This window comes from Schistocerca gregaria, chromosome 1, assembly GCF_023897955.1.
Source record: "Schistocerca gregaria isolate iqSchGreg1 chromosome 1, iqSchGreg1.2, whole genome shotgun sequence".
NCBI lineage: Eukaryota > Metazoa > Arthropoda > Insecta > Orthoptera > Acrididae > Schistocerca > Schistocerca gregaria.
In genome coordinates, this window is record NC_064920.1 from 261077120 (window position 1) to 261098204 (window position 21085).

At 42.3% G+C, this 21085-nt stretch overlaps 1 protein-coding gene across 12 annotated transcripts in view; it reads right to left on the reverse strand.

The window, feature by feature from the left end:
• LOC126339612 (inter-alpha-trypsin inhibitor heavy chain H4-like) overlaps positions 1-21085 on the reverse strand; it is a 173455-nt gene that overhangs the window by 95074 nt on the left and 57296 nt on the right. For all 12 annotated transcript variants that reach the window (XM_050001645.1, XM_050001649.1, XM_050001657.1 and 9 more), the window contains exons 7-9: positions 14713-14916; positions 9496-9640; positions 825-1216 (exon numbers count right to left, since the gene is read on the reverse strand). In XM_050001645.1, coding sequence (XP_049857602.1) covers positions 825-1216; positions 9496-9640; positions 14713-14916 — 741 coding nt within the window. The remainder of the gene's footprint in view (positions 1-824; positions 1217-9495; positions 9641-14712; positions 14917-21085) is intronic.

Sequence of the window (21085 nt, forward strand, 5' to 3'; positions counted from 1 at the left end):
AGAATCTCTCCCGAGATAACCGCCTGCGACGTCCTGAGGAGAAAAGCCAGTTGTCGGCGAAGCCATCTCCAATCGTCACGACCGCAGGGAATCAACCGATGAGATAATGTATCAGTTTCATGGCAACGATTCCAGGGCTCCGTTACACTAAGGTCAATACGAAAAAGTCGTACGTTTGTAGATACAATATCATGAACAACTTGGACGCCACTTGCGTCGGGAAAATTGGGAGGCTGATGTTACACCAAACAATCTTCCAGTTCGTTTCAGGCGACAGGGCTTCCACAGAGACTATAAGGAACTGGCCGGCGGCTTAACAGCATTTATAGGGAGAGATTCGCTTGGGAAAGGATATGTACTGTTAAATAGCTGACCACAAGAAAAAATGCTCTGACGTGACGTAATTTGTAACTAATCCCACCAATATATACTGGAGGTGTTAAACTCGCCGGTCGGATGCAGTCATAGAGGTGAACTACGTCATTGGCAAGGAGGCCCTTTGCTGGGCAGGTCCGGCCGCCTTGGTGCAGGTCTTATTACATTCGACGCCACATTGGGCGACCTGTGCGCCGGATGGGAATGAAATGATGAAGACAACAACACACCCAGTCCCTGAGCGGAAAAAATCTCCGACCAGCCGAGAACCGAATCCAGGCCAGTAGGACGGCAATCCGTCATGCTGACCACTCAGCTATCGGGGCGGACACAAAAAGCAATAAGTGCGTGTCAGTAATCCATAAGATAAAGATGGAACACATGAAGAATGGCTGATTAAACCTTTCAATATTGATGAGAGGTTTGCTTCCAGTGGTGCGCAAACCTACCTGCTGGCCGTCGTAGTTGAACGTGACGTCGGCGAGCAGCGGCGAGGCGATCTGGCGGTAGAAGTTGCGCAGCTGCAGGTGCGCGTCTGCGGCCTCGTAGATCCTGCGGCCGACGCCGCTGTTGCGCAGCGCGAGGCGGCGCAGGAAGCCGTAGTCGGCGCCGGTGCCGAAGGCCAGCGTGAAGATGGCCGCGCCCGACTCCGCGTTGCGCTCGGTGATGCGGCGCACGATCTCGTCAGTGTCGCTGACCTCGCCGTTGGGTTCGCCGTCCGTCAGCAGCACAATGATGGGCGCGTGCCGGCGCCACCCCGGCGCCGAGCCGCCGCCCCCGCTGTGCACCCCCGCGTCCGACACGCGAAGAGCCGTCTTCAGTGCGCTGAACATGTACGTGACTGCACAGCACACACGCCAGCAAATTTGTTATCGTCCTGCTTCCAAATTACTCGCAACTAACACATTTATTGATTAGTTTAGATGGTTATATTTACAGTCTGCTAAAAACAGAAACCTTAGGGACTGGTCCTCTCCTTTTCACGCTTGTACAATTCAAAGCTCAGTATCCAGACATCACTTCCTAAAGAAGTATTACGCAAAAAAATCCAAAGAAGGCTGGATTAAGTACAATTTTTTTTTAAATTTATTAACGTAGTCGTTGACAGCTGAGTGTGGAACGTGAAAGTCTTGTGAACGATCGAAAATTCTGTTGTAGCCCTTTTTATAAGATTTTTTTAAATTTATTTTCATATACATTGTTGTGGTCTTCAGTCCAGAGACTGGTTTGATGAAGCTCTCCATGCAACTCTATCCTGTGCAAGCTTCTCCATCTCCCAGTACTTACTGCAACCTACACCCTTCTGAATCTGTTTACTGTATTCATCTCTTGATCTATCTCTACGATTTTTACCCTCCACGCTGCCCTCCAATAATAAATTGGTGATCCATTTATGCCTCATATTATGTCCTACCAACCGATCCCTTCTTCTAGTCAAGTTGTGCCACAAATTTCTCTTCTCCCCAATTCCGTTCAATACCTCCTCATTAGTTATGTGATCTACCCATCTAATCTTCAGCATTCCTCTGTGGCACCACATTTTGAAAGCTTCTATTCTCTTTTTGTCTGAACTATTTATCGTCCACGTTTCACTTCCATACATGGCTACACTCCATACAAATACTTTCAGAAACGACTTTCTGACACTTATATCTATACTCGATGTTAATAAATTTCTCTTCTTCATAAACGCTTTCCTTGCCATTGCCAGTCTACATTTTATATCCTCCCTACTTCGACTATTATTAGTTATTTTGCCCCCCCCCCCCGAATTTTATTAGCGAATGGAAACGTCAACTTAAAAATATTTACTTATATTTTTTAAAATAAATACAACACCCTTTGTTCTTAATAGTGCAGGAGTGCTGTAACAAATAAGTCTGTAAAGGCTGCACTAAGAATCCTGGTTTGGAGGAGCCCTGGCTCTTGGGGTTGTATGTGAACTACGAACATGAGGTCAAAAGCTATTTGGTTTTCCCCCAACCAGTGGCTATTTGTATAGCCACTCAAACATCTGACTTGAAGTAGCTAGGTTACAACATATTAAGCAAGGTTTGAACGATTAACCAGAGGTGACGTCCAGGGAAATTGCATGGATTGTTTAATTCGTTCAGCAAAAGACTTTAATTGGTGTCATATTAACGCTCAGGTATTAGCACTATTTGTATAGGCATCCTTAAGATTTTATGTTTAAAAACACCCAAAAAACAGGTTGTATGATGAGATTTCTGAAGTGCACAGCGTCTGTACTTTAAACTTGTACGAACAGTTTCACACTTTGTATCAAAGTAGGTAAAAGGATAAAGTCAAAATGAAATTTTGTAGTCCAATAATCTTTGTCTCTAGGCGGGTATGATGGTTTAAAGTCAAGCTAAATGCAACATGTAAAGTTCGCTCTTACTTGAACTGAATGTGTGGATAAGGTTTAAAGTGGATAAAATAAACTAAAAAATGCATTCTTACCATAAAATTAAAAATATATAGCGTCATTCGAATTTCATGCATAAAAAACAGGTTTTTGTAAGAAAATGGAGAAATACATGTTTTGTGGAAGCTTTATTCATTGACACGATGTAAGAAACGTGGTTCATAAGACGATAAAAAAAGTATACTGGATCATCATTATCTGATTCAACAAAAGTTTACATCAGTTTCCAAACAATGTCGGTTTAATGTGAAAGTTATAGTAGAGTAAAAGTTAGGAACCACAAGGAAAAGTGCTCCTATCATAAGAAAAAAAGACGAATATGCGCTGGGCAGAGTTAGGGACGTAAAAAAAAAATTTAGCTTTTCGACATACCTGGCAGTTTCAAAGACTTCTGAATCCGAACATCTTGAAAAAAAAAATGGTTCAAATGGCTCTGAGCACTATGGGACTTAACTGTTGTGGTCATCAGTCCCCTAGAACTTAGAACTACTTAAACCTAACTAACCTAAGGACATCACACACATCCATGCCCGAGGCAGGATTCGAACCTGCAACCGCAGCAGTCGCGCGGTTCCGGACTGAGCGCCTTAACCGCTAGACCACCGGCCGGCTAAACATCTTGTTATATTCGCACTATTTTACACGTTAATTCTACTACCTGAGTGCCGTGAGTTTTCTTAGCGAGATGCTGGCACACCTGCATCTTACAAGTCCCTTATCCTATGACCAAAAACCCATCTCATATTAATTGTACAGTGCAGGGTGTAAGAACAAACAGACACAAATTTGTGTGCTTCTAGAGAGTGGGATGCATTTACAATGGGAAATATCAACGAGCGGTGTACATCTGCAATAGGAAGTATCCCCTAGTGGGGATGTATGTGTCCTAAACTTTCATCTCTTCTTGTGTCATATTGCACAACATTACAAATGCCTGTTGATGACATGCTGGCATGTGTCATGTTACCTGACACGGCATCATGTATCATGTTACTTTACATGACATGATGCATTGTATTACATGACATGGGTGCCCATAATAACAAGTAAAAAAGCACAAATACGTCAAGATGTTTTGCATTACGTGTCTTTGAAGCTGGTAGAAAAGTCGAAAAGTTAGTTCCCTTCTTTTAGATCCCTAACTCTGTGCAGAACATATTCGCCTTTTTTTAGGACTATGGCAGCAACGTTTTGCATTCTCATGACTAACAGCAAGGAAAATGGGACTACTGACCATGAATTAAAATTTAGTACAAAATTGTAAAACAGCATGTAGAAAATTAAATAGTCCTTATTTATAGAGATTTAATGGTATTATTATTATAATTATTTTTGTTCGAATCAGGCTGACACAGGAGCACACGAGACACCTGATTTATGACATCTTACTCCTTTCCGTTTTTTGGCTTCCCAATACTTTTTTATTATTGTTCTCTGTTGTTCTCTCCTATCTATTATGGCTCAAGAGAGAGTGAGTCTCGAATGAAGGCAAATGTTTTCTAATGCCTGTCGGAAATTAAACTCTGAAATGCACCGGCAGGTGCAGCAGTTTGTAGAAGAATGTTATTAGCACGAGAAAGAAATGGTCAAGGAAAATGTCTGTAGTCTGCTTCTGAATCTGAATGGCTGAAATATTTATACGTAAAACGATTTTCATGGAGCTTCTCGGAGCTAAGGAAATCGATAGTCATTGGCAGCTCTTAGAACTGTGGCAACGTGTTTGTGAAAGTATAGTGTGCAGGTGACAGTAAATTAATTGTGTGTATGTAGTCGAGGGTGAGTGAGCCTTAATGAGTCACAAAGTTATTCTACTGGTACTGAAGCGCGTAGGAGCATTAAAGTGTGTTTCCCCTTATGCAGGTGTGGAATTTCGTTTAGAAAGGCTCCTTATGTGCACAGACATCCAGAAGATTGGAAGATATCTATATTCTGTGAAGCACAAAACAGATTAATAACAAACTGATCAGTAGTGTAGCACATAGCACAATGAGGTAACTACACTCCTGGAAATGGAAAAAAGAACACATTGACACCGGTGTGTTAGACCCACCGCCACTTCCCAGCAAATTAGGGACACTGTTGCTCCTGGGGTATCGGCGAGGACCATTCGCAACCGTCTCCATGAAGCTGGGCTACGGTCCCGCACACCCTTAGGCCGTCTTCCACTCACGCCCCAACATCGTGCAGCCCGCCTCCAGTGGTGTGGCGACAGGCGTGAATGGAGGGACGAATGGAGCCGTGTCGTTTTCAGCGATGAGTGTCGCTTCTGCCTTGGTGCCAATGATGGTCGTATGCGTGTTTGGCGCCGTGCAGGTGGGCGCCATAATCAGGAATGCATACGACCGAGGCACACAGGGCCAACACCCGGCATCATGGTGTGCGGAGCGATCTCCTACACTGGCCGTACACCTCTGGTGATCGTCGAGGGGACACTGAATAGTGCACGGTACATCCAAACCGTCATCGAACCCATCGTTCTGCCATTCCTGACCGGCAAGGGAACTTGCTGTTCCAACATGACAATGCACGTCCGCAATTATCCCGTGCCACCCAACGTGCTCTAGAAGGTGTAAGTCAACTACCCTGGCCAGCAAGATCTCCGGATCTGTCCCCCATTGAGCATGTTTGGGATTGGATGAAGCGTCGTCTCACGCGGTCTGCACGTCCAGCACGAACGCTGGTCCAACTGAGGCGCCAGGTGGAAATGGCATGGCAAGCCGTTCCACAGGACTACATCCAGCATCTCTACGATCGTCTCCATGGGAGAATAGCAGCCTGCATTGCTGCGAAAGGTGGATATACACTGTACTAGTGCCGACATTGTGCATGCTCTGTTGCCTGTGTCTATGTGGCTGTGGTTCTGTCAGTGTGATCATGTGACGTATCTGACCATAGGAATGTGTCAATAAAGTTTCCCCTTCCTGGGACAATGAATTCACGGTGTTCTTATTTCAATTTCCAGGAGTGTATATGTAAAGATATCAGTCCTGGAATTTTTCTAGTGGCATACTTTTTTCACTTTTTTGGATCTCATATTTATTTGAAAATGAAAATGTTAATTAACAAATGTGTAACCATAGTCTTTCTTGAAAATAACATCGGTTTTTTAATTAATATTTGCAGAAAATATACAAAAATTTGAAATTTTGTTTAAAAGTGGAAACATCAAATAAAAAATCAAATAGTCTTTTTTTTAGAGTGAAGTATATAATCTTTTCTTTTAGTGAAGAGTCTTTTCGCGTATCTGTATCGAAAATTCAATTTTTCATCATGCAACTGGCAATCAAAAGTAGTAAGAATTTTTAATAGAAAAGTCATTTGTTTTTTGTTAGTTAACATCCTTTTCTTAATAAATATGAAGTACAAATTGTGCTAGTATCAAAATTAAAAACAACAACTTCATAACTACAATCTCATTTATCTACATGCTGAGATCTCAACGAATTTGTAATTATATTACGAATGATTTACCCTTAAGAGCATATTGCAAATATTGGTCGTGGTAAATGAATAATCTTCCAAAGAACCATTAAACATTAATAACTGTTGAACACTTCATGTAATCTTAACAAAGATGGTAACAGACGATAACTTAGGGCACTACGCACTAGCTATCATCAGTAAAAGCCTATTTATCTGCACTTTATCTATCGAGTTAATTCGTATTTTACATATTTTAATTATGTAGCTGTGTCAGATTATTGTATTATCTCTAGTCGCATATCAAATGAATATAGCATGGTATTCCTTAAACCTTTCCCAACTTCATTGTACAACATATGTCTAGGTTATTACTTCATTTCTAATTTATGTAATTTGGGCTACATTAAAGACACTTGCAAGTAGAAAATGGTAATTTTCACGTAAAATTAGCTAGCACCACTGAATAAAGCGTAAAAAGCATATGTACTGAGGATGTTAAATTTATTGCTGTGTATTTTTTCACAAATTTTTCTGTGTTAATAGTCGTTACTGCACAGGTGCAAAATTCATTATTAAATTGTTCATCGTTAAACTTTTAGAAATAGAGTAATGTGCATGGTCTGAGGAGGTTCAGAGAGAAAGACCTTTTATTTGACATATGCGTCTTTATAACACGTATATTCTGAATGGTGGTCCGTTTTCTATATCATTTTCACTATTTTATTCTTCTGTTTGAATATATATATTGCTTTTTATTTTAAAACTCGTATTAGATGCCAATGTTTGGATAAAGAGACTGAAGGATCATGGGTTACACTGTTTTTTGCAGCGAGTTTAGTTGCTGGGAATGACAGCAGACACGTATGGCTCGAAATTATGATTATACAAAAAAATTTGTGTGAAATCTTATGGGACTTAACTACTAAGGTCATCAGTCCCTAAGCTTACACTCTACCTAACCTAAATTATCCTAAGGACAAACACACAGACCCATGCCCAAGGGAGGACTCGAACCTCCTCCGGCACCAGCCGCACAGTCCATGATTGCAACGCCCAAGACCGCTTGGCTAATCCCGCGCGGCCATGATTATACCGACTCGCACTTCTAAAAAGAACCGTACATTTCAGTGCTTAATCTCGTCCCAGGGATTTTATTTAGTACATTGGATTACGACAGATTCGTCGCAGCCTTCCCTTTCATGTCACACTGGTCGTATTATAGGTAACCTTGCGTCTCTGTGTTTTATTCCTGCTATCTTCAGAATTTCAAAGAATTTGTTCCAGTCAAACTCTGCAAACCTAGATTCCCCTTTCGTCAGTTTATATACTAAGATAAATTGTGGGATTAGTATTAACATGCGTGTTCGCCAGAGTCTTACATGGTATTCATGTTCGTTTGTATTACCACCCATTGCTCTTCCGCATACGAGTATTCCTTCCACCTTGCAGCCTTTTCTCCGTTGTTTAGTTCGGGCTTCCCACCTGACCTCGTACATTCATACAGCTGCTTCTCTTTTCCGCAAAGCTTTTAATTTAATTTTCCGACATGCGACCCCTACCTTTTCCGTGCATGCTTTTACAGCTTTGCATTTTTTGTCTGGCCGTTCTTGCTCTGCTAGTCTCCACTTTCTGCCGGTCTCATTTTTTTGGACGTCTGTAATCCCTTTAACCTACTTCATTTGCTGGATTTTTGTATTTTCCATTTTTTAGTTAAATTCAATTTTCCACGTGTTATCCAAGGATTTATACTGTACCTTTTACCTACATGGATTCTCTGATGCCTTCACTACTTCATCTCTCGAAACTACCGGCTCGTCTTGTAGGGTATTCCTTTCTCTAGTTTCTGTCAGTCGTTGCAGAAAGGTCCCTTTGACATTCTATACGTCCCGTGTGACTTTTAATCTGTTCAGATCCGATCACTGTAATGTACTATCTATTTATAATTTTGTCAGACTTAATTGCCCCCTCATAACCAATGAATTATCTTCAGTCCACATTTGTCACTGCAAGTGTTAGTGTGTTTTGAACCTAGTTTCGGAAAGCTCATAACATACATAAAGCATCTGAAACCTTCCACGTACGTAACCGTCTTTCATGATTCTTAACAACCCCTTTGCGCTAACTTCCACAAGAATGCTTCGTCCTGAACCCTGATGTGCTGTTCTCCACTGGAGTGGACAGCTGTCAATGTCGCTTCTTTGGCGTTTTAATCAGTCTCGAGGCTATAAGTGGACACAGTCTACTGGTGCTGTGCCCTTTCGGCTTCTACAGAATTAGGATCCACTAAAAAAGTCAAAGAAGCGACATCAATAGCTGTTCACTGCAGTGGACAACTGCACCTAGAGTTAATTCCTCTCTCTCAGTTCCCGTTTGTCGATATGCTTCCTTTACCTACTATTGAATTTTATTCCCAGATAGAAATTAATTCTTAAGGACATCAATAATTTCTTTTATCTCATCATACATTCTTCCAACTCCTTATCAGTTATGGTGTTAGTAGGCATATAAACTTGTGCTATTCAGGTGGAAGTTGGCTTTGATGGTATCTTACCTATGAAATTACTTGACGTTACGAGGTAGAGTATTGTGGCACTACCTAGGGCTTATATCAATAACTAACATTAGTAGAGTGTTCAAAATTGTGAGATTCATATAACAAATACTGAGGAGCAACACGTGAAATTAGAACCAAATGCCTAATGTACATAGGGTAATGAACTATTTATGGTAGCAGACTGGATTTAGGTACTACAAACTGCGATGTTAAAAGCTGTTATTAGAGTCACTCCAAGTTCTTCAACGGTGATCGGTTTTCTAAATGTTGTCAATTGGCTAATGAGACAGAGTATAATCATGAAAGGTAATTCATCAAATGTGCTAATGTTAAACAGGAAAACGTGTGTAATGAAGTATGAGAAAGAATGTATCATAATGGCAATAAAAAAGCGATATGTCTCCAGCCAGCTTCGTGTTCTTTTTTATAGTTTCATATTACAGTGAATCATATCCACTGCTTTATTTGCAGCAGTCGCTACAATACTCCTACAATCATTGAACTACATGGACGCATTACAAATACTGCAACTGCATACTAATTCGAAGTGTTTTGTTCTGTCGGAGGTGAAAATTTTCAAATGCGTTTCATACACGTACATTAGCAACTGTTTACTAGGAAAAGCAGAGAAGATGAAATCTGGAAGTTAACTACAGCTCTTTTATTGTATTGTGATTTTTATATATTTAAAACCCCGGAGGAGACTTGTACATACGTCCGCTCGCTTCAATGGAGTTAATGCTGTTTTTGGCCTTCGCGATGTTCTCGCTTGTCGCTTCGACGATGGCACTGGCGTTGAACGCAGAGCTCACGCCCGGCTGCCAGTGTCGAAACGTGAGCGGCACGTCTGGATGCCATACCTGCAACCAAGCATTATCAACTGAGTCCCACTTCATTCAGCGTGGTACAAAATTCACTCAAATGTCCAAAAACCGTCCCCACCTACGCACTGCTAAGGATTTGGTTGATCAGTAAAATGGAATGCATACCGTCTTGGAAACATAGTTGTTGATGTTGTGGTCTTCAGTCCAGAGACTGGTTTGATGCAGCTCTCCATGCTACTCTATCCTGTGCAAGCTGCTACATCTCCCAGTAGTTACTGCAACCTAAATCCTTCTGAATCTGCTTAGTGTATTCATCTCTTAGTCTCCCTCTAAGATTTTTACCCTACACCCTGCTCTCCAATACCAAAATGGTAATCCATTTATGCCTCAGAATATGTCCTACCAACCGACCCCTTCTTCTAGTCAAATTGTGCCACGAATTTCTCTTCTACCCAGTCCTATTCAATACCTCCTCATTAGTAATGTGATCTACTCATCTAATCTTCAGCATTCTTCTGTAGCACCACATTTCGAAAGCTTCTATTCTCTTCTTGTCCAAACTAATTATCGTCCATGTTCCACTTCCATGAAAGGCCACTCTCCATACATATACATTCAGAAACGACTTCCTGACACTTAAATGTATAGCCGATGTTAACAAATTTCTCTTCTTCAGAAACGCTTTCCTTGCCATAGCCAGTCTACATTTTATATCCTCTCTACTTCGACCATCATTAGTTACTTTTGCTCCTCAAATAGAAAAACTCCTTTACTACTTTAAGTGTCTCATTTCCTAATCTAATTGCCTCAGCATCACCCAACTTAATTCCACTACATTACATTATCCTCATTTTGCTTTTGTTGATGTTCATCTTTCAAGAAACTGTCCATTCCGTTCAACTGCTCTTACAGGTCCTTTTCTATCTCTGATAGAAATACAATCTCATCGAGAACTTCAAAGTTTATATTTCTTTTCCATGGATTTTAATTCCTACTCAAAATTTTTCTTTTGTTTCCTTTATTGCTTGCTCAATATACAGATTGAATAACATCGGGGATAGGCTACAACCCTGTCTCACTCCATTCCCAAAAACTGCTTCCCTTTTATGCCCTTCGACTCTTATAACTGCCATCTGGTTTCTGTACAAACTGTAAATAGCCCTTCGCTCCCTGTATTTTACCTCTGCCACCTTCAGAATTTGAAAGAGAGTATTCCAGTCAACATTGTCAAAAGCTTTTTCTAAGTCTACAAATGCTAGAAACGTAGGTTTGCCTTTCCTTAATTTATCTTCTAAGATAAGTCGTAGGGTCAGTATTGTCTCACGTGTTCCAAAATTTCTGCGGATTCCAAACTGACCTTACCCGAGGTAAGCTTCTACCAATTTTTCCATTTGTCTGTGAAGAATTCGTATTAGTATCTTACAGCTGTGACTTATTAAACTGATAGTTCGGTAATTTTCACATCTGTCAACACCTGCTTTCTTTGGGATTGGAATTATTATATTCTTCTTGAAGTCTGAAGTTATTTCGCGTGTCTCATACATCATGCTCACCAGATGGTAGAGTTTTGTCAGGACTGGCTCTCCAAAGGTTGTCAGTAATTTTAATGGAATGTTATCAGAACCTGGGGACCTTGTTTCGACTTAAGTCTTTCAGTGCTATGTCAAACTCTTCATGCAGTATCGTATCTCCCATTTCATCTTCATCTACATCCTCTTCCAATTCCATAATATTGTCCTCAAATTCAGCGCCCTTGTATATACCCTTTTATACACCGCCCAACGTTTTGTTTTCCCTCCTTTGCTAAGAACTGGGTTTCCATCGGAGGTCTTGAAATTCATAAAAGTGGTTCTCTTTTCTCCAAAGGTCTCTTTAATTTTCCTCTAGGCAGTATCTATCTTACCGCTAGTGAGGTAGTCCTCTAGCTCCTTACATTTGTCCTCTAGCCACCCCTGCTTAGCCATTTTCCACTTCCTGCCTGTCTCATTTTTGAGACGTTTGTATTTCTTTTTGACTTCTTCATTTACTGCATTTTTATATTTTCTCCTTTTATCAATTACTTACAAATTATCTTGTGTTACCCAAGGATTTCTATTAGTTCTCTTCTTTTTACCTACTTGATCCTCTGCTGCCTTCGCTATTTCATCTCTCAAAGCTACCCATTCTTCTTCTACTGTATTTCTTTTCTCCATTCCTGTCAATCGTTCCCTAATGCTCTCCCTGAAACTCTTTACAACCTCTGGTACTGTCAGTTTATCCAGGTCCCATCTCCTTAAAATCCCACCTTTTTGCAGTTTCTTCAGTTTTAATCTACAGTACATAAGCAATAGATTGTGGTCCACATCTGCCCCTGGAAATGTCTTACAATTTAACACCTGGTTCCTAAATCATGGTCTTACCATTATATGATCTATTTGAAACTTTCCAGTATCTCCAGGCTTCTTCCTTGGAGAAGTCTGCCATACTCACATCCTCGTCCAACAGGACTCGACGGCACTCCAAGGCCTTCTTTAAGGGACTGGAAGCGTGGCAATTGCATGGGAATAAATCAGGGTATGTTCTCGGGTGTCCCAATGTCCTAGTGTTGAGTGTCCAGCCGCACAGATTGACCGCCGTCTTGTGTGTCGAATCGCGGCCTACACTGACTTGGTGCACAATTCGCCAACGGTGGCTGGAGATAATTATGCTGCCCCATAGACATTATCTGCTCTCCGATGGAAGTCTACCGATATTTGTCCTTCAGCAGCCAAGAAAATAATAACAGCACATTGGTCTTGTTTGAACGCATTTAATAATAACGTCGCCATAGTTCAGTTTTCCATATTTATCGCACGTACTTTGGAAAAGACACGAATGTCACACTGATGTCTTGCCTACATGTCGGTGCTTATATACCCGTATATACCCGTATTCCCATGCAATTACCACGCTTCCAGTCCCTTAAAGAAGGCCTTGGAGTGCCGTCGAGTCCTGTTGGACGAGGATGTGAGCATGGCAGACTTCTCCAAGGAGCAGGACATAGTGGTTTAGCAAACGGGTATGTTCATACTGGTGGCTCGGTAAGACCATTGCCTCAGTATTCACGGTGATTTTGCTTCACTGGCATACAGATTCTGAACATAACAGCCTTACGAAAGAACAGTTTTAATGGGCACTTATATTTCGCGCCTGTAGACAGACAAACGAATGAACGAGCGCCCAAAGTGGACTGCTGTCTACATCTACACCTACATTTATACTCCGCAAGCCACCCAACGGTGTGTGGCGGAGGGCACTTTACGTGCCACTGTCATTACCTCCCTTTCCTGTTCCAGTTGTGTATGGTTCGTGAGAAGAACGACTGCCGGAAAGCCTCCGTGCGCGCTCGAATCTATAATTTTACATTCGTGATCTCGTCGGGAGGTATAAGTAGGGGGAAGGAATATATTCGATACCTCATCCAAAAAGGCACCCTCTCGAAGCCTGGACAGCGAGCTACACCGCGATGCAGAGCGCCTTTCTTGCAAAGTCTGCCACTTGAGCCCACTAAACATCTCCGCAACGCCTTCACGCTTATCAAATAACCCTGTGACTAAACGCACCGCTCTTCTTTGGAGCTTTTCTATCTCCTCTGCCAACCCGACCTGGTACGGATCCCACACCGATGAGCAATACTCAAATATAGGTCGAACGAGTGTTTTGTAAGTCACCTCCTTTGCTGATGGACTACATTTTCTAAGGGCTCTCCTAATGAATCTCTAGCTGGCTCCCAGCTTATCAACAATTAATTTTTATGCGGTCATTCCACTTCAAATCGTTCCGTACGCATACACCCAGATATTTTGCAGAAGTAACTGCTACCAGTGTTTGTTCCGCTATCATATAATCATACAATAAAGGATCCGTCTTTCTATGTACTCGCAATACATTACATTTGGATTTGTTAAGGGTCAGACGCCACTCCCTGCACCAAGTGCCTATCCGCAGCAGATCTTCCTGCATTTTGCTACAATTTTCTAATGCTGCAACTTCTCTGTATACTACAGCATCATCCGCAAAAAGCTTCATGGATCTTCAGACCCTATCTACTAGGTCATTTATATATATTCTGAAAAGTAATGATCCCATAACACTGCCATGTGGCACGCCAGAGGTTACTTCAACGTCTGTAACGTCTCTCCATTGAGAACATGTTGTGTTCTGTTTGCTAAAAACTCTTCAGTCCACCGACACAGCTGGTTCGATATTTCGTAGGATCTTACTTTATCAGGTGACAGTGCGAAACTGTATCGGACACCTTCCGGAAGTCAAGGAAAATGGCGTCTACCTGGGAGCCTGTATCTAATATTGTTGCACTGTCGTTGCACCTTCCCTGGCATATGCAACGCTGACTTTAATGACGTTTGTCACAACACAAGAAAGGGTGCTCGATCGAGTGTCCCTTTGTTTTGTCATCAGTCTCCAGTGCCAAATTCTTCATTTCAAGGTAACACTTGCTACCTAGTGCCATAATGTGAGTTAAAAACTTGTAGAGATGCACTACTCACTAATATGTGCCTATTTTCTATATTTCTTATAGTTTTCGTGCTAGTATCTTCTGAAATCCTAGAGTAGCCTTCCATAGATTGAAAGGACTGCACAGGACTGACCAGTACGGAGAGCTGCATGAAATCGCCTTCCGACTGAAGACCACAAAACAACAACAAAATAAATTCATAGGAGACACAGTTTTCATTGGTTCAGAGGAGCAGCTGCTATATTTACAGAAAGACAAAAGGTGAGATCTCCGTAGTAAATTTAATGAAATTAAAATGAGATGCACTGTCATAAAGTAAAAGGAAGGAATATACTTTAAAACCAATGAAAGCATGGTGTAGCAAAATTAGGTGTTGCATACTTCCATATGAAAGTGTCAGAGAATGTGAAAGGCAATGGGACAGCTTAGTCAACATACTAATACGAGATACTGTAATTTAAAATATTTAATTCAGATATTTTACCCGCGATCGTCAGAAAACATTTTAGTTGGAGCAATTATAACTGTACTGTAACAATGACTGAGCCGTCCCTCACCAACCAACAACGTAGTTTTCCACCATTTGGTTCTAATTAGTGGCGGTTCAGCTTACCTTCACGTTAGAAGAAAACGGGATCAGGGAGAAGACGTCGCCCGCGTTGAGCTCGTCCAGGATGGTGTTCATGGCCGTCTTGAGCTGCTCGACCTTGCGGCCGATCATGGAGCCGCTGACGTCGAGCACGAAGACGACGTGTTTGGGCAGCGGCGGCAGGCCGGGAGGCGCGTAGAAATGCACGAAGTAGCCGTCCTCGCTCACCTGCACACGATTCAGCTGGTACAGAGGCAGGCGAGCGGGAAATAACAGGGCAATGGCAACGGGCTTTGTGTCCACATAGCACTTAACTATTGAGCGCTATGTTACGTCAATAGCAGAGAAATTCGCTGCTACAGAGGGATTACTTTATGCTTTGTATTGAAGCGTGAGTGCTCGATCATTTCATTCGAGTGTACGGTAAATTCTGTACCCCAAAATATAAGATAAAATATAATAGTAGTGAGTAAGGTTGTCGGTACCCGCCAGGCTAGCCGAGATCTCTATCGCTCTGCTTCCTGGACTCGGTAGGCGCGCCGGCCAGGGATCGAATCCGCCCAGCGGATTAACGACGACGGCCGGTGTTCCGGCCAGCCTGGATGTGGTTTTTAGGCGGTTTTCCACATCCTACAATGTGAATATCGGGCTGGTCCCCACGTCCCGCCTCAGTTACACGACTCACAGACATTTTAAACACATTCACATTATTTCACGATTTACACTAGACGCAGACAGCTGGGGTACACTAATTTCGTCCTGGGGAGGGGGGGGGGGGGGGTGTACAGGGTGGCGGCAGGAAGGGCATCCGGCCATCCTTCCATCCTTTAACCTTAACTTGCCAAATCCGGTTAACCATGGCCGACCCTGCGTAACCGCGGGACAAGGCGCAAGTGATAGTAGTAAGGTTGCTAAGGTTGTGGGTCCCATTTTCGTAGTGTTAATTTTTCTTAAATTTCACCTGTTTTTCCATGAATTTTGGGTTTCAAAGTGATGGGGTTGTAACACACACACACACACAAGATTAGATACTGCCCAGCACAGTGCAACATAATCTGCTATAGTTTGTTAAATGTGTACAGACGCTGATAGGTAATGTAGTGTTTGTGAAAGGAAAAATTCTCTTTGAAATCCGGTATCTCAGGACAGACCGGATTAGATTGTGGAAAGGGGACAAGATCAGTTACTATTAGTTACGCAAGAACACAAAACTTTATTCCTCGAAAACACAGTGCACAGTTTTTTCTTCAAAACAACAAGGATCAGTTCACGGCTGAGGGCCGAAGTAACTTCTCAAAAGTAAGGTTTAAATAATTCCTTTTAAAACACAAGGATTTAGAGAAAAGGCTAAATGCCTTACTTAAGTAAAATTAAAATATCCTTAAATTATTCCTTTTAAGGCACAAGAAGTTAGACAAAGGGCTGAAGGCCTTACTTAAGTAATATTTCAGATCAGCAAAGAAAATTCTTAAAAGGCAAGCATTAACCAATTTTGGCTAAAAGCCATATCATGGAAAATTTAAATTAATTCCTCGGCTGAAATCCCAATAAAATTTCAACATAATAAAAGGGAACCTTTAAAGGCAAGCATTTACACAGTACAACAGAAAACCAGCTTAAGAAAACTTGAAATAACTTGACGGCAGAAGCCCCAAACAATTATTCAAAATTATTTACACAATACGGCTGAAGGCCATTTTAAGATTTCAAGATGATTAAATAGAAACCTTAGAGACAGGAATTTACACATTACGGGCTGAAAGCCACAGATTTCAAAACAAACGCGGCTGAAGGCCTAGATATAGAGCAAACAAGAATTGTAAATAAAACACTGCTGAAGGCCTAATCTCAAAATACTCCACGTGAGGTTCGGCTGCAGGCCATATACTGAACATAGAAGTGACAAAATTTATAGACGGCTGACGGCCTGGTACAGTACTTGCGACAAAAGAAAATGATAATCGCAAGCAGCAGAACAGTGGTGCTCAGAAGTGTTCCAGGGGTTACCCTGGGGAGGAAACTCTAACAGTTTAGGTGAGACAGGCAGTCAAGCGTAACACTAATGAAAACTGATCAGTTTCAGATCTAATTTTGTACATAAAAGTTGTATTGGTATGATAATTGACTGTCAATATAGCTTCCTTCGAAAAAACTGCAAAATTCCCGACATTTCGAGGAAAAAATACTTTAGGAAAGCGATTTTGTGAACGTCTTTACAGCAATGTCTCGGGTTTGTCGCAGCTATACCGATGCCTATCGTTTGTCGTGCAGCCATTATCACTTCACAGCTGAATCTTGGTAACAGCGTTGCTAGCTGTCAGGCAACCTCTTATGGTAGTTCGACTACAAAATGTCTCAAACATCATATCAGTTGTACAAGCGTGGCCAGCGACCAAAAATGCCTGGTCTTCCGGGTATAGTGAAGGCAGATAAGTGTGTGAGAAGAAATGAGAACGGAAATGTTTGTCCAGGCTCGTAGAGCTATCTCAACGAAGAGTGAGAATATTCTTGGCAGACTTCGACACCTTCTCGACATGTCTTGCTACGTTTGTGATCGCCAAATCTTTCTTTTGGTAAGGTGTGTGGTTGTCACCAGGATACATAAGCTGCTTGCAGATAACGATATGCCTGCCGATAATGATGGACAATCATGCACAGGGTGCTATAAATCATTGATCGGTGATCGTATCCCTTCAGAGGCAAACTGCAACAAAATAAAATTTGAAGAAGTGCCATCTACCTTCAGTGACTCGTCATTGGCGGTAAAGCGTCTTCTTGCATCATTCCACACATATATCTACATCTAAAAGTATCACAGCGTAATTTAAACGAAGAATAAAGAGCCTTCCTCACTTCCCACAAATCATGGAGGGAGTATTCAGCAGCTGCAAGCAACCTTATGGATGAAGGCGTCATCCTGTATGCCAATATCTGTCCTGTTGGCTGGCCTTATACCAAGTGGTCTATTGGTTTTATATTCAGAAATGTCAAATGCATTGGGTTGACGCCTGATCACTTCGTATGGATCACAGCACTTCCAACCAGTAAATAAAGCTGTCTGTGTCCATATAAAACAATTTTGGATCTCCAAAATGAGTTTTCTCAAATTCATAATTAAAATAGTGCATGTGGAGATTTGACATTTCCAGTACATACATATCAACATAAACAGATTTCGTGAACTATGTTGCAACTGTCGCCATATCTAGAGCAACAAATACTTCACGCAAGTTGGCAGGCCATGTAACATTTGGACTGGCGATCAATTGTCTAGGCTCCCAACGCCATCGCAACGACTGTGTGTTCTACTGATGCTTTGATTCCGAATAATACACATTATTTTGCGAAAAATAGCACTTTTCATCTGTAGCAATACCGTAAAGAGAAATCACAGGAAACATCGTTTCCAAAAATATCGAAAGTTCTTGACCGATTTACTTCAGATTTTTACATGATGTCCTAATAAACACTCTGATGAACATATTGATTCCGCTCACAGAGTCTCTTGAAATTTGTGTTGGTCTGATGAACGGCCTTCTCGAATTTTATGCTAACATTTGCACGTGTTTCTGCTTGCGCATTCATATGCCTCATATCGTCATTGTTGTTGTTGTTGTTGTGATCTTCAGTCCTGAAACTGGTTTGATGTAGCTCTCCATGCTACTCTATCCTGTGCAAGCTTCTTCATCTCCCAGTACCTACTGCAGCCTACATCCTTCTGAATCTGCTTAGTGTATTCATATCTTGGTCTCTGTCTACGTTTTTTACCCTCCACACTGCCCTCCAGTACTAAATTGGTGATGCCTTGATGCCTCAGAACATGTCCTACCATCGACCCCTTCTTCTAGTCAAGTTGTGCCACGAATTTCTCTTCTACCCAGTTCTATTCAATACCTCCTCATTAGTAATGTGATCTACTCATCTAATCTTCAGCATTCTCCTGTAGCACCACATTTCGAAAGCTTCTATTCTCTTCTTGTCCAAACTGTTTATCGTCCATGTTTCACTTCCACGCATGGCCACTCTCCATACATATACATTCAGAAACGACTTCCTGACACTTAAATCTATAGCCGATGTTAACAAATTTCTCTTCTTCAGAAACGCTTTCCTTGCCATAGCCAGTCTACATTTTATGTCCTCTCTACTTCGACCATCATTAGTTACTTTTGCTCCTCAAATAGAAAAACTCCTTTACTACTTTAAGTGTCTCATTTCCTAATCTAATTGCCTCAGCATCACCCGACTTAATTCCACTACATTACATTATCCTCATTTTGCTTTTGTTGATGTTCATCTTTCAAGAAACTGACCATTCCGTTCAGCTGCTCTTACAGGTCCTTTTCTATCTCTGATAGAATTACAATCTCATCGGCGAACTGCAAAGTTTATATTTCTTTTCCATTGATTTTAATTCCTACTCAAAATTTTTCTTTTGTTTCCTTTATTGCTTGCTCAATATACAGATTGAATAACATCGGGGATAGGCTACAACCCTGTCTCACTCCCTTCCCAAAAACTGCTTCCCTTTTATGCCCTTCGACTCTTATAACTGCCATCTGGTTTCTGTACAAACTGTAAATAGCCCTTCGCTCCCTGTATTTTACCTCTGCCACCTTCAGAATTTGAAAGAGAGTATTCCAGTCAACATTGTCAAAATCTTTTTCTAAGTCTACAAATGCTAGAAACGTAGGTTTGCCTTTCCTTAATTTATCTTCTAAGATACGTCGTAGGGTCAGTATTGTCTCACGTGTTCCAAAATTTCTGCGGATTCCAAACTGACCTTACCCGAGGTAAGCTTATACCAATTTTTCCATTTGTTGCAGAGTGCGCGCTGTTATGAAACTTGCCCGGGAAAGGCAAAGGTCCCGAGTTCGAGTCTCGGTCGGGCACACAGTTTTAATCTGCCAGGAAGTTTCATATCAGCGCACACTCCGCTGCAGAGTGAAAATCTCATTCTGGAAACATCCCCAAGGCTGTGGCTAAGCCATGTCTCCGCAATATCCTTTCTTTCAGGAGTGCTAGTTTTGCAAGGTTCGCAGGAGAGCTTCTGTAAAGTTTGGAAGGTAGGAGACGAGGTACTGGCAGAAGTAAAGCTGTGAGTACCGGGCGTGAGTCGTGCTTCGGTAGCTCTGTTAGTAGAGCACTTGCCCGCGAAAGGCAAAGGTCCCGAGTTCGAGTCTCGGTCGGGCACACAGTTTTAATCTGCCAGGAAGTGTCATATCAGCGCACACTCCGCTGCAGAGTGAAAATCTTATTCAAGGAAAAGACACAGTAGTCTGCCTTCGGCGGTGCTACGGCACGGACGTCTGTTTACGTCCCTGCCGGAGTAGTTCGCGCTCGCGCAGTTGTTTACCTCTTCGGAGTACTCGCGCGTTTAGACGACTCGATACAGAATGGCACATGCATACCGAAAGTCGACTCTCAAGATTAGTTTTTCGAATGTATATGTGAGACCGAAAGCCTACGAAATAGAAAGGTTCCTACGAGACAAAGTTAAACTTGACTACAACGAACTTATCGGAATCCACCTCTCCGTACTGAGCAGTGTCGTTTACGTCAAGCTGATTAACGATGCAGTATGTGACAGAATAATCCGAGATACTAAACATGGACTCAAATTTCGTCACTCTGATGGACATGTTGGAGAAGTAACTATTGATCATGCAGGACTGGGCTTACGAAACATACGCATTTTCGAACTTCCCTTCGAGGTTCCGTCTGACTTGGTCATTGACGCCTTACGCCGGTATGGAAGAGTGCTCAGCCACGTTCAGGAAAAATGGTCTAACTTCACGACTTACCCCGTTCTCAATGGGGTGCGTTAAATCAGAATAGAACTAACACAACATGTACTCTCGTACTTGTTCATCGGCGGATGCAGAGCTATAGTCATCTACGATGGACAACCCAAAACATGCTCAGGATGCGGGAAAGAGGGCCACGTGCGTTCCGAATGTATGCAGCGGAGGATAGTGCAAGTTCCAAATGGCGAACCTGTACCTACGTCCACGTTGACGCCGCTGCCACTAACGTATGCGGACGCATTCCGAACAGATCCCATCCCGAAGAATGACCAGGTACAGAATCCTGACAGTTTACGGCAACCGACTGCAGCAGAGACCGCCTCCAGTGACGAAACGACGCACACTTCTGCCGCTCCGGCGCCGACGACGCCCTTAACCGAGCGGAAAGGATCGGTAGGAGATATGGAAATTGATCCTGCGGTTGCGCCGACAGCTGCTTTCGTCCCTGAGCACCGGGAGTCACTTCCGCACTCGGATACGAAGGCGCACACGCGCAAACAACGGTCGCCGAAGCGCCACAAGAAACGACGGCTAGCGCCGTCGGATACCTGCTTACTGCAGTCCATGTCAGACGATCTAGGGTGTAACGT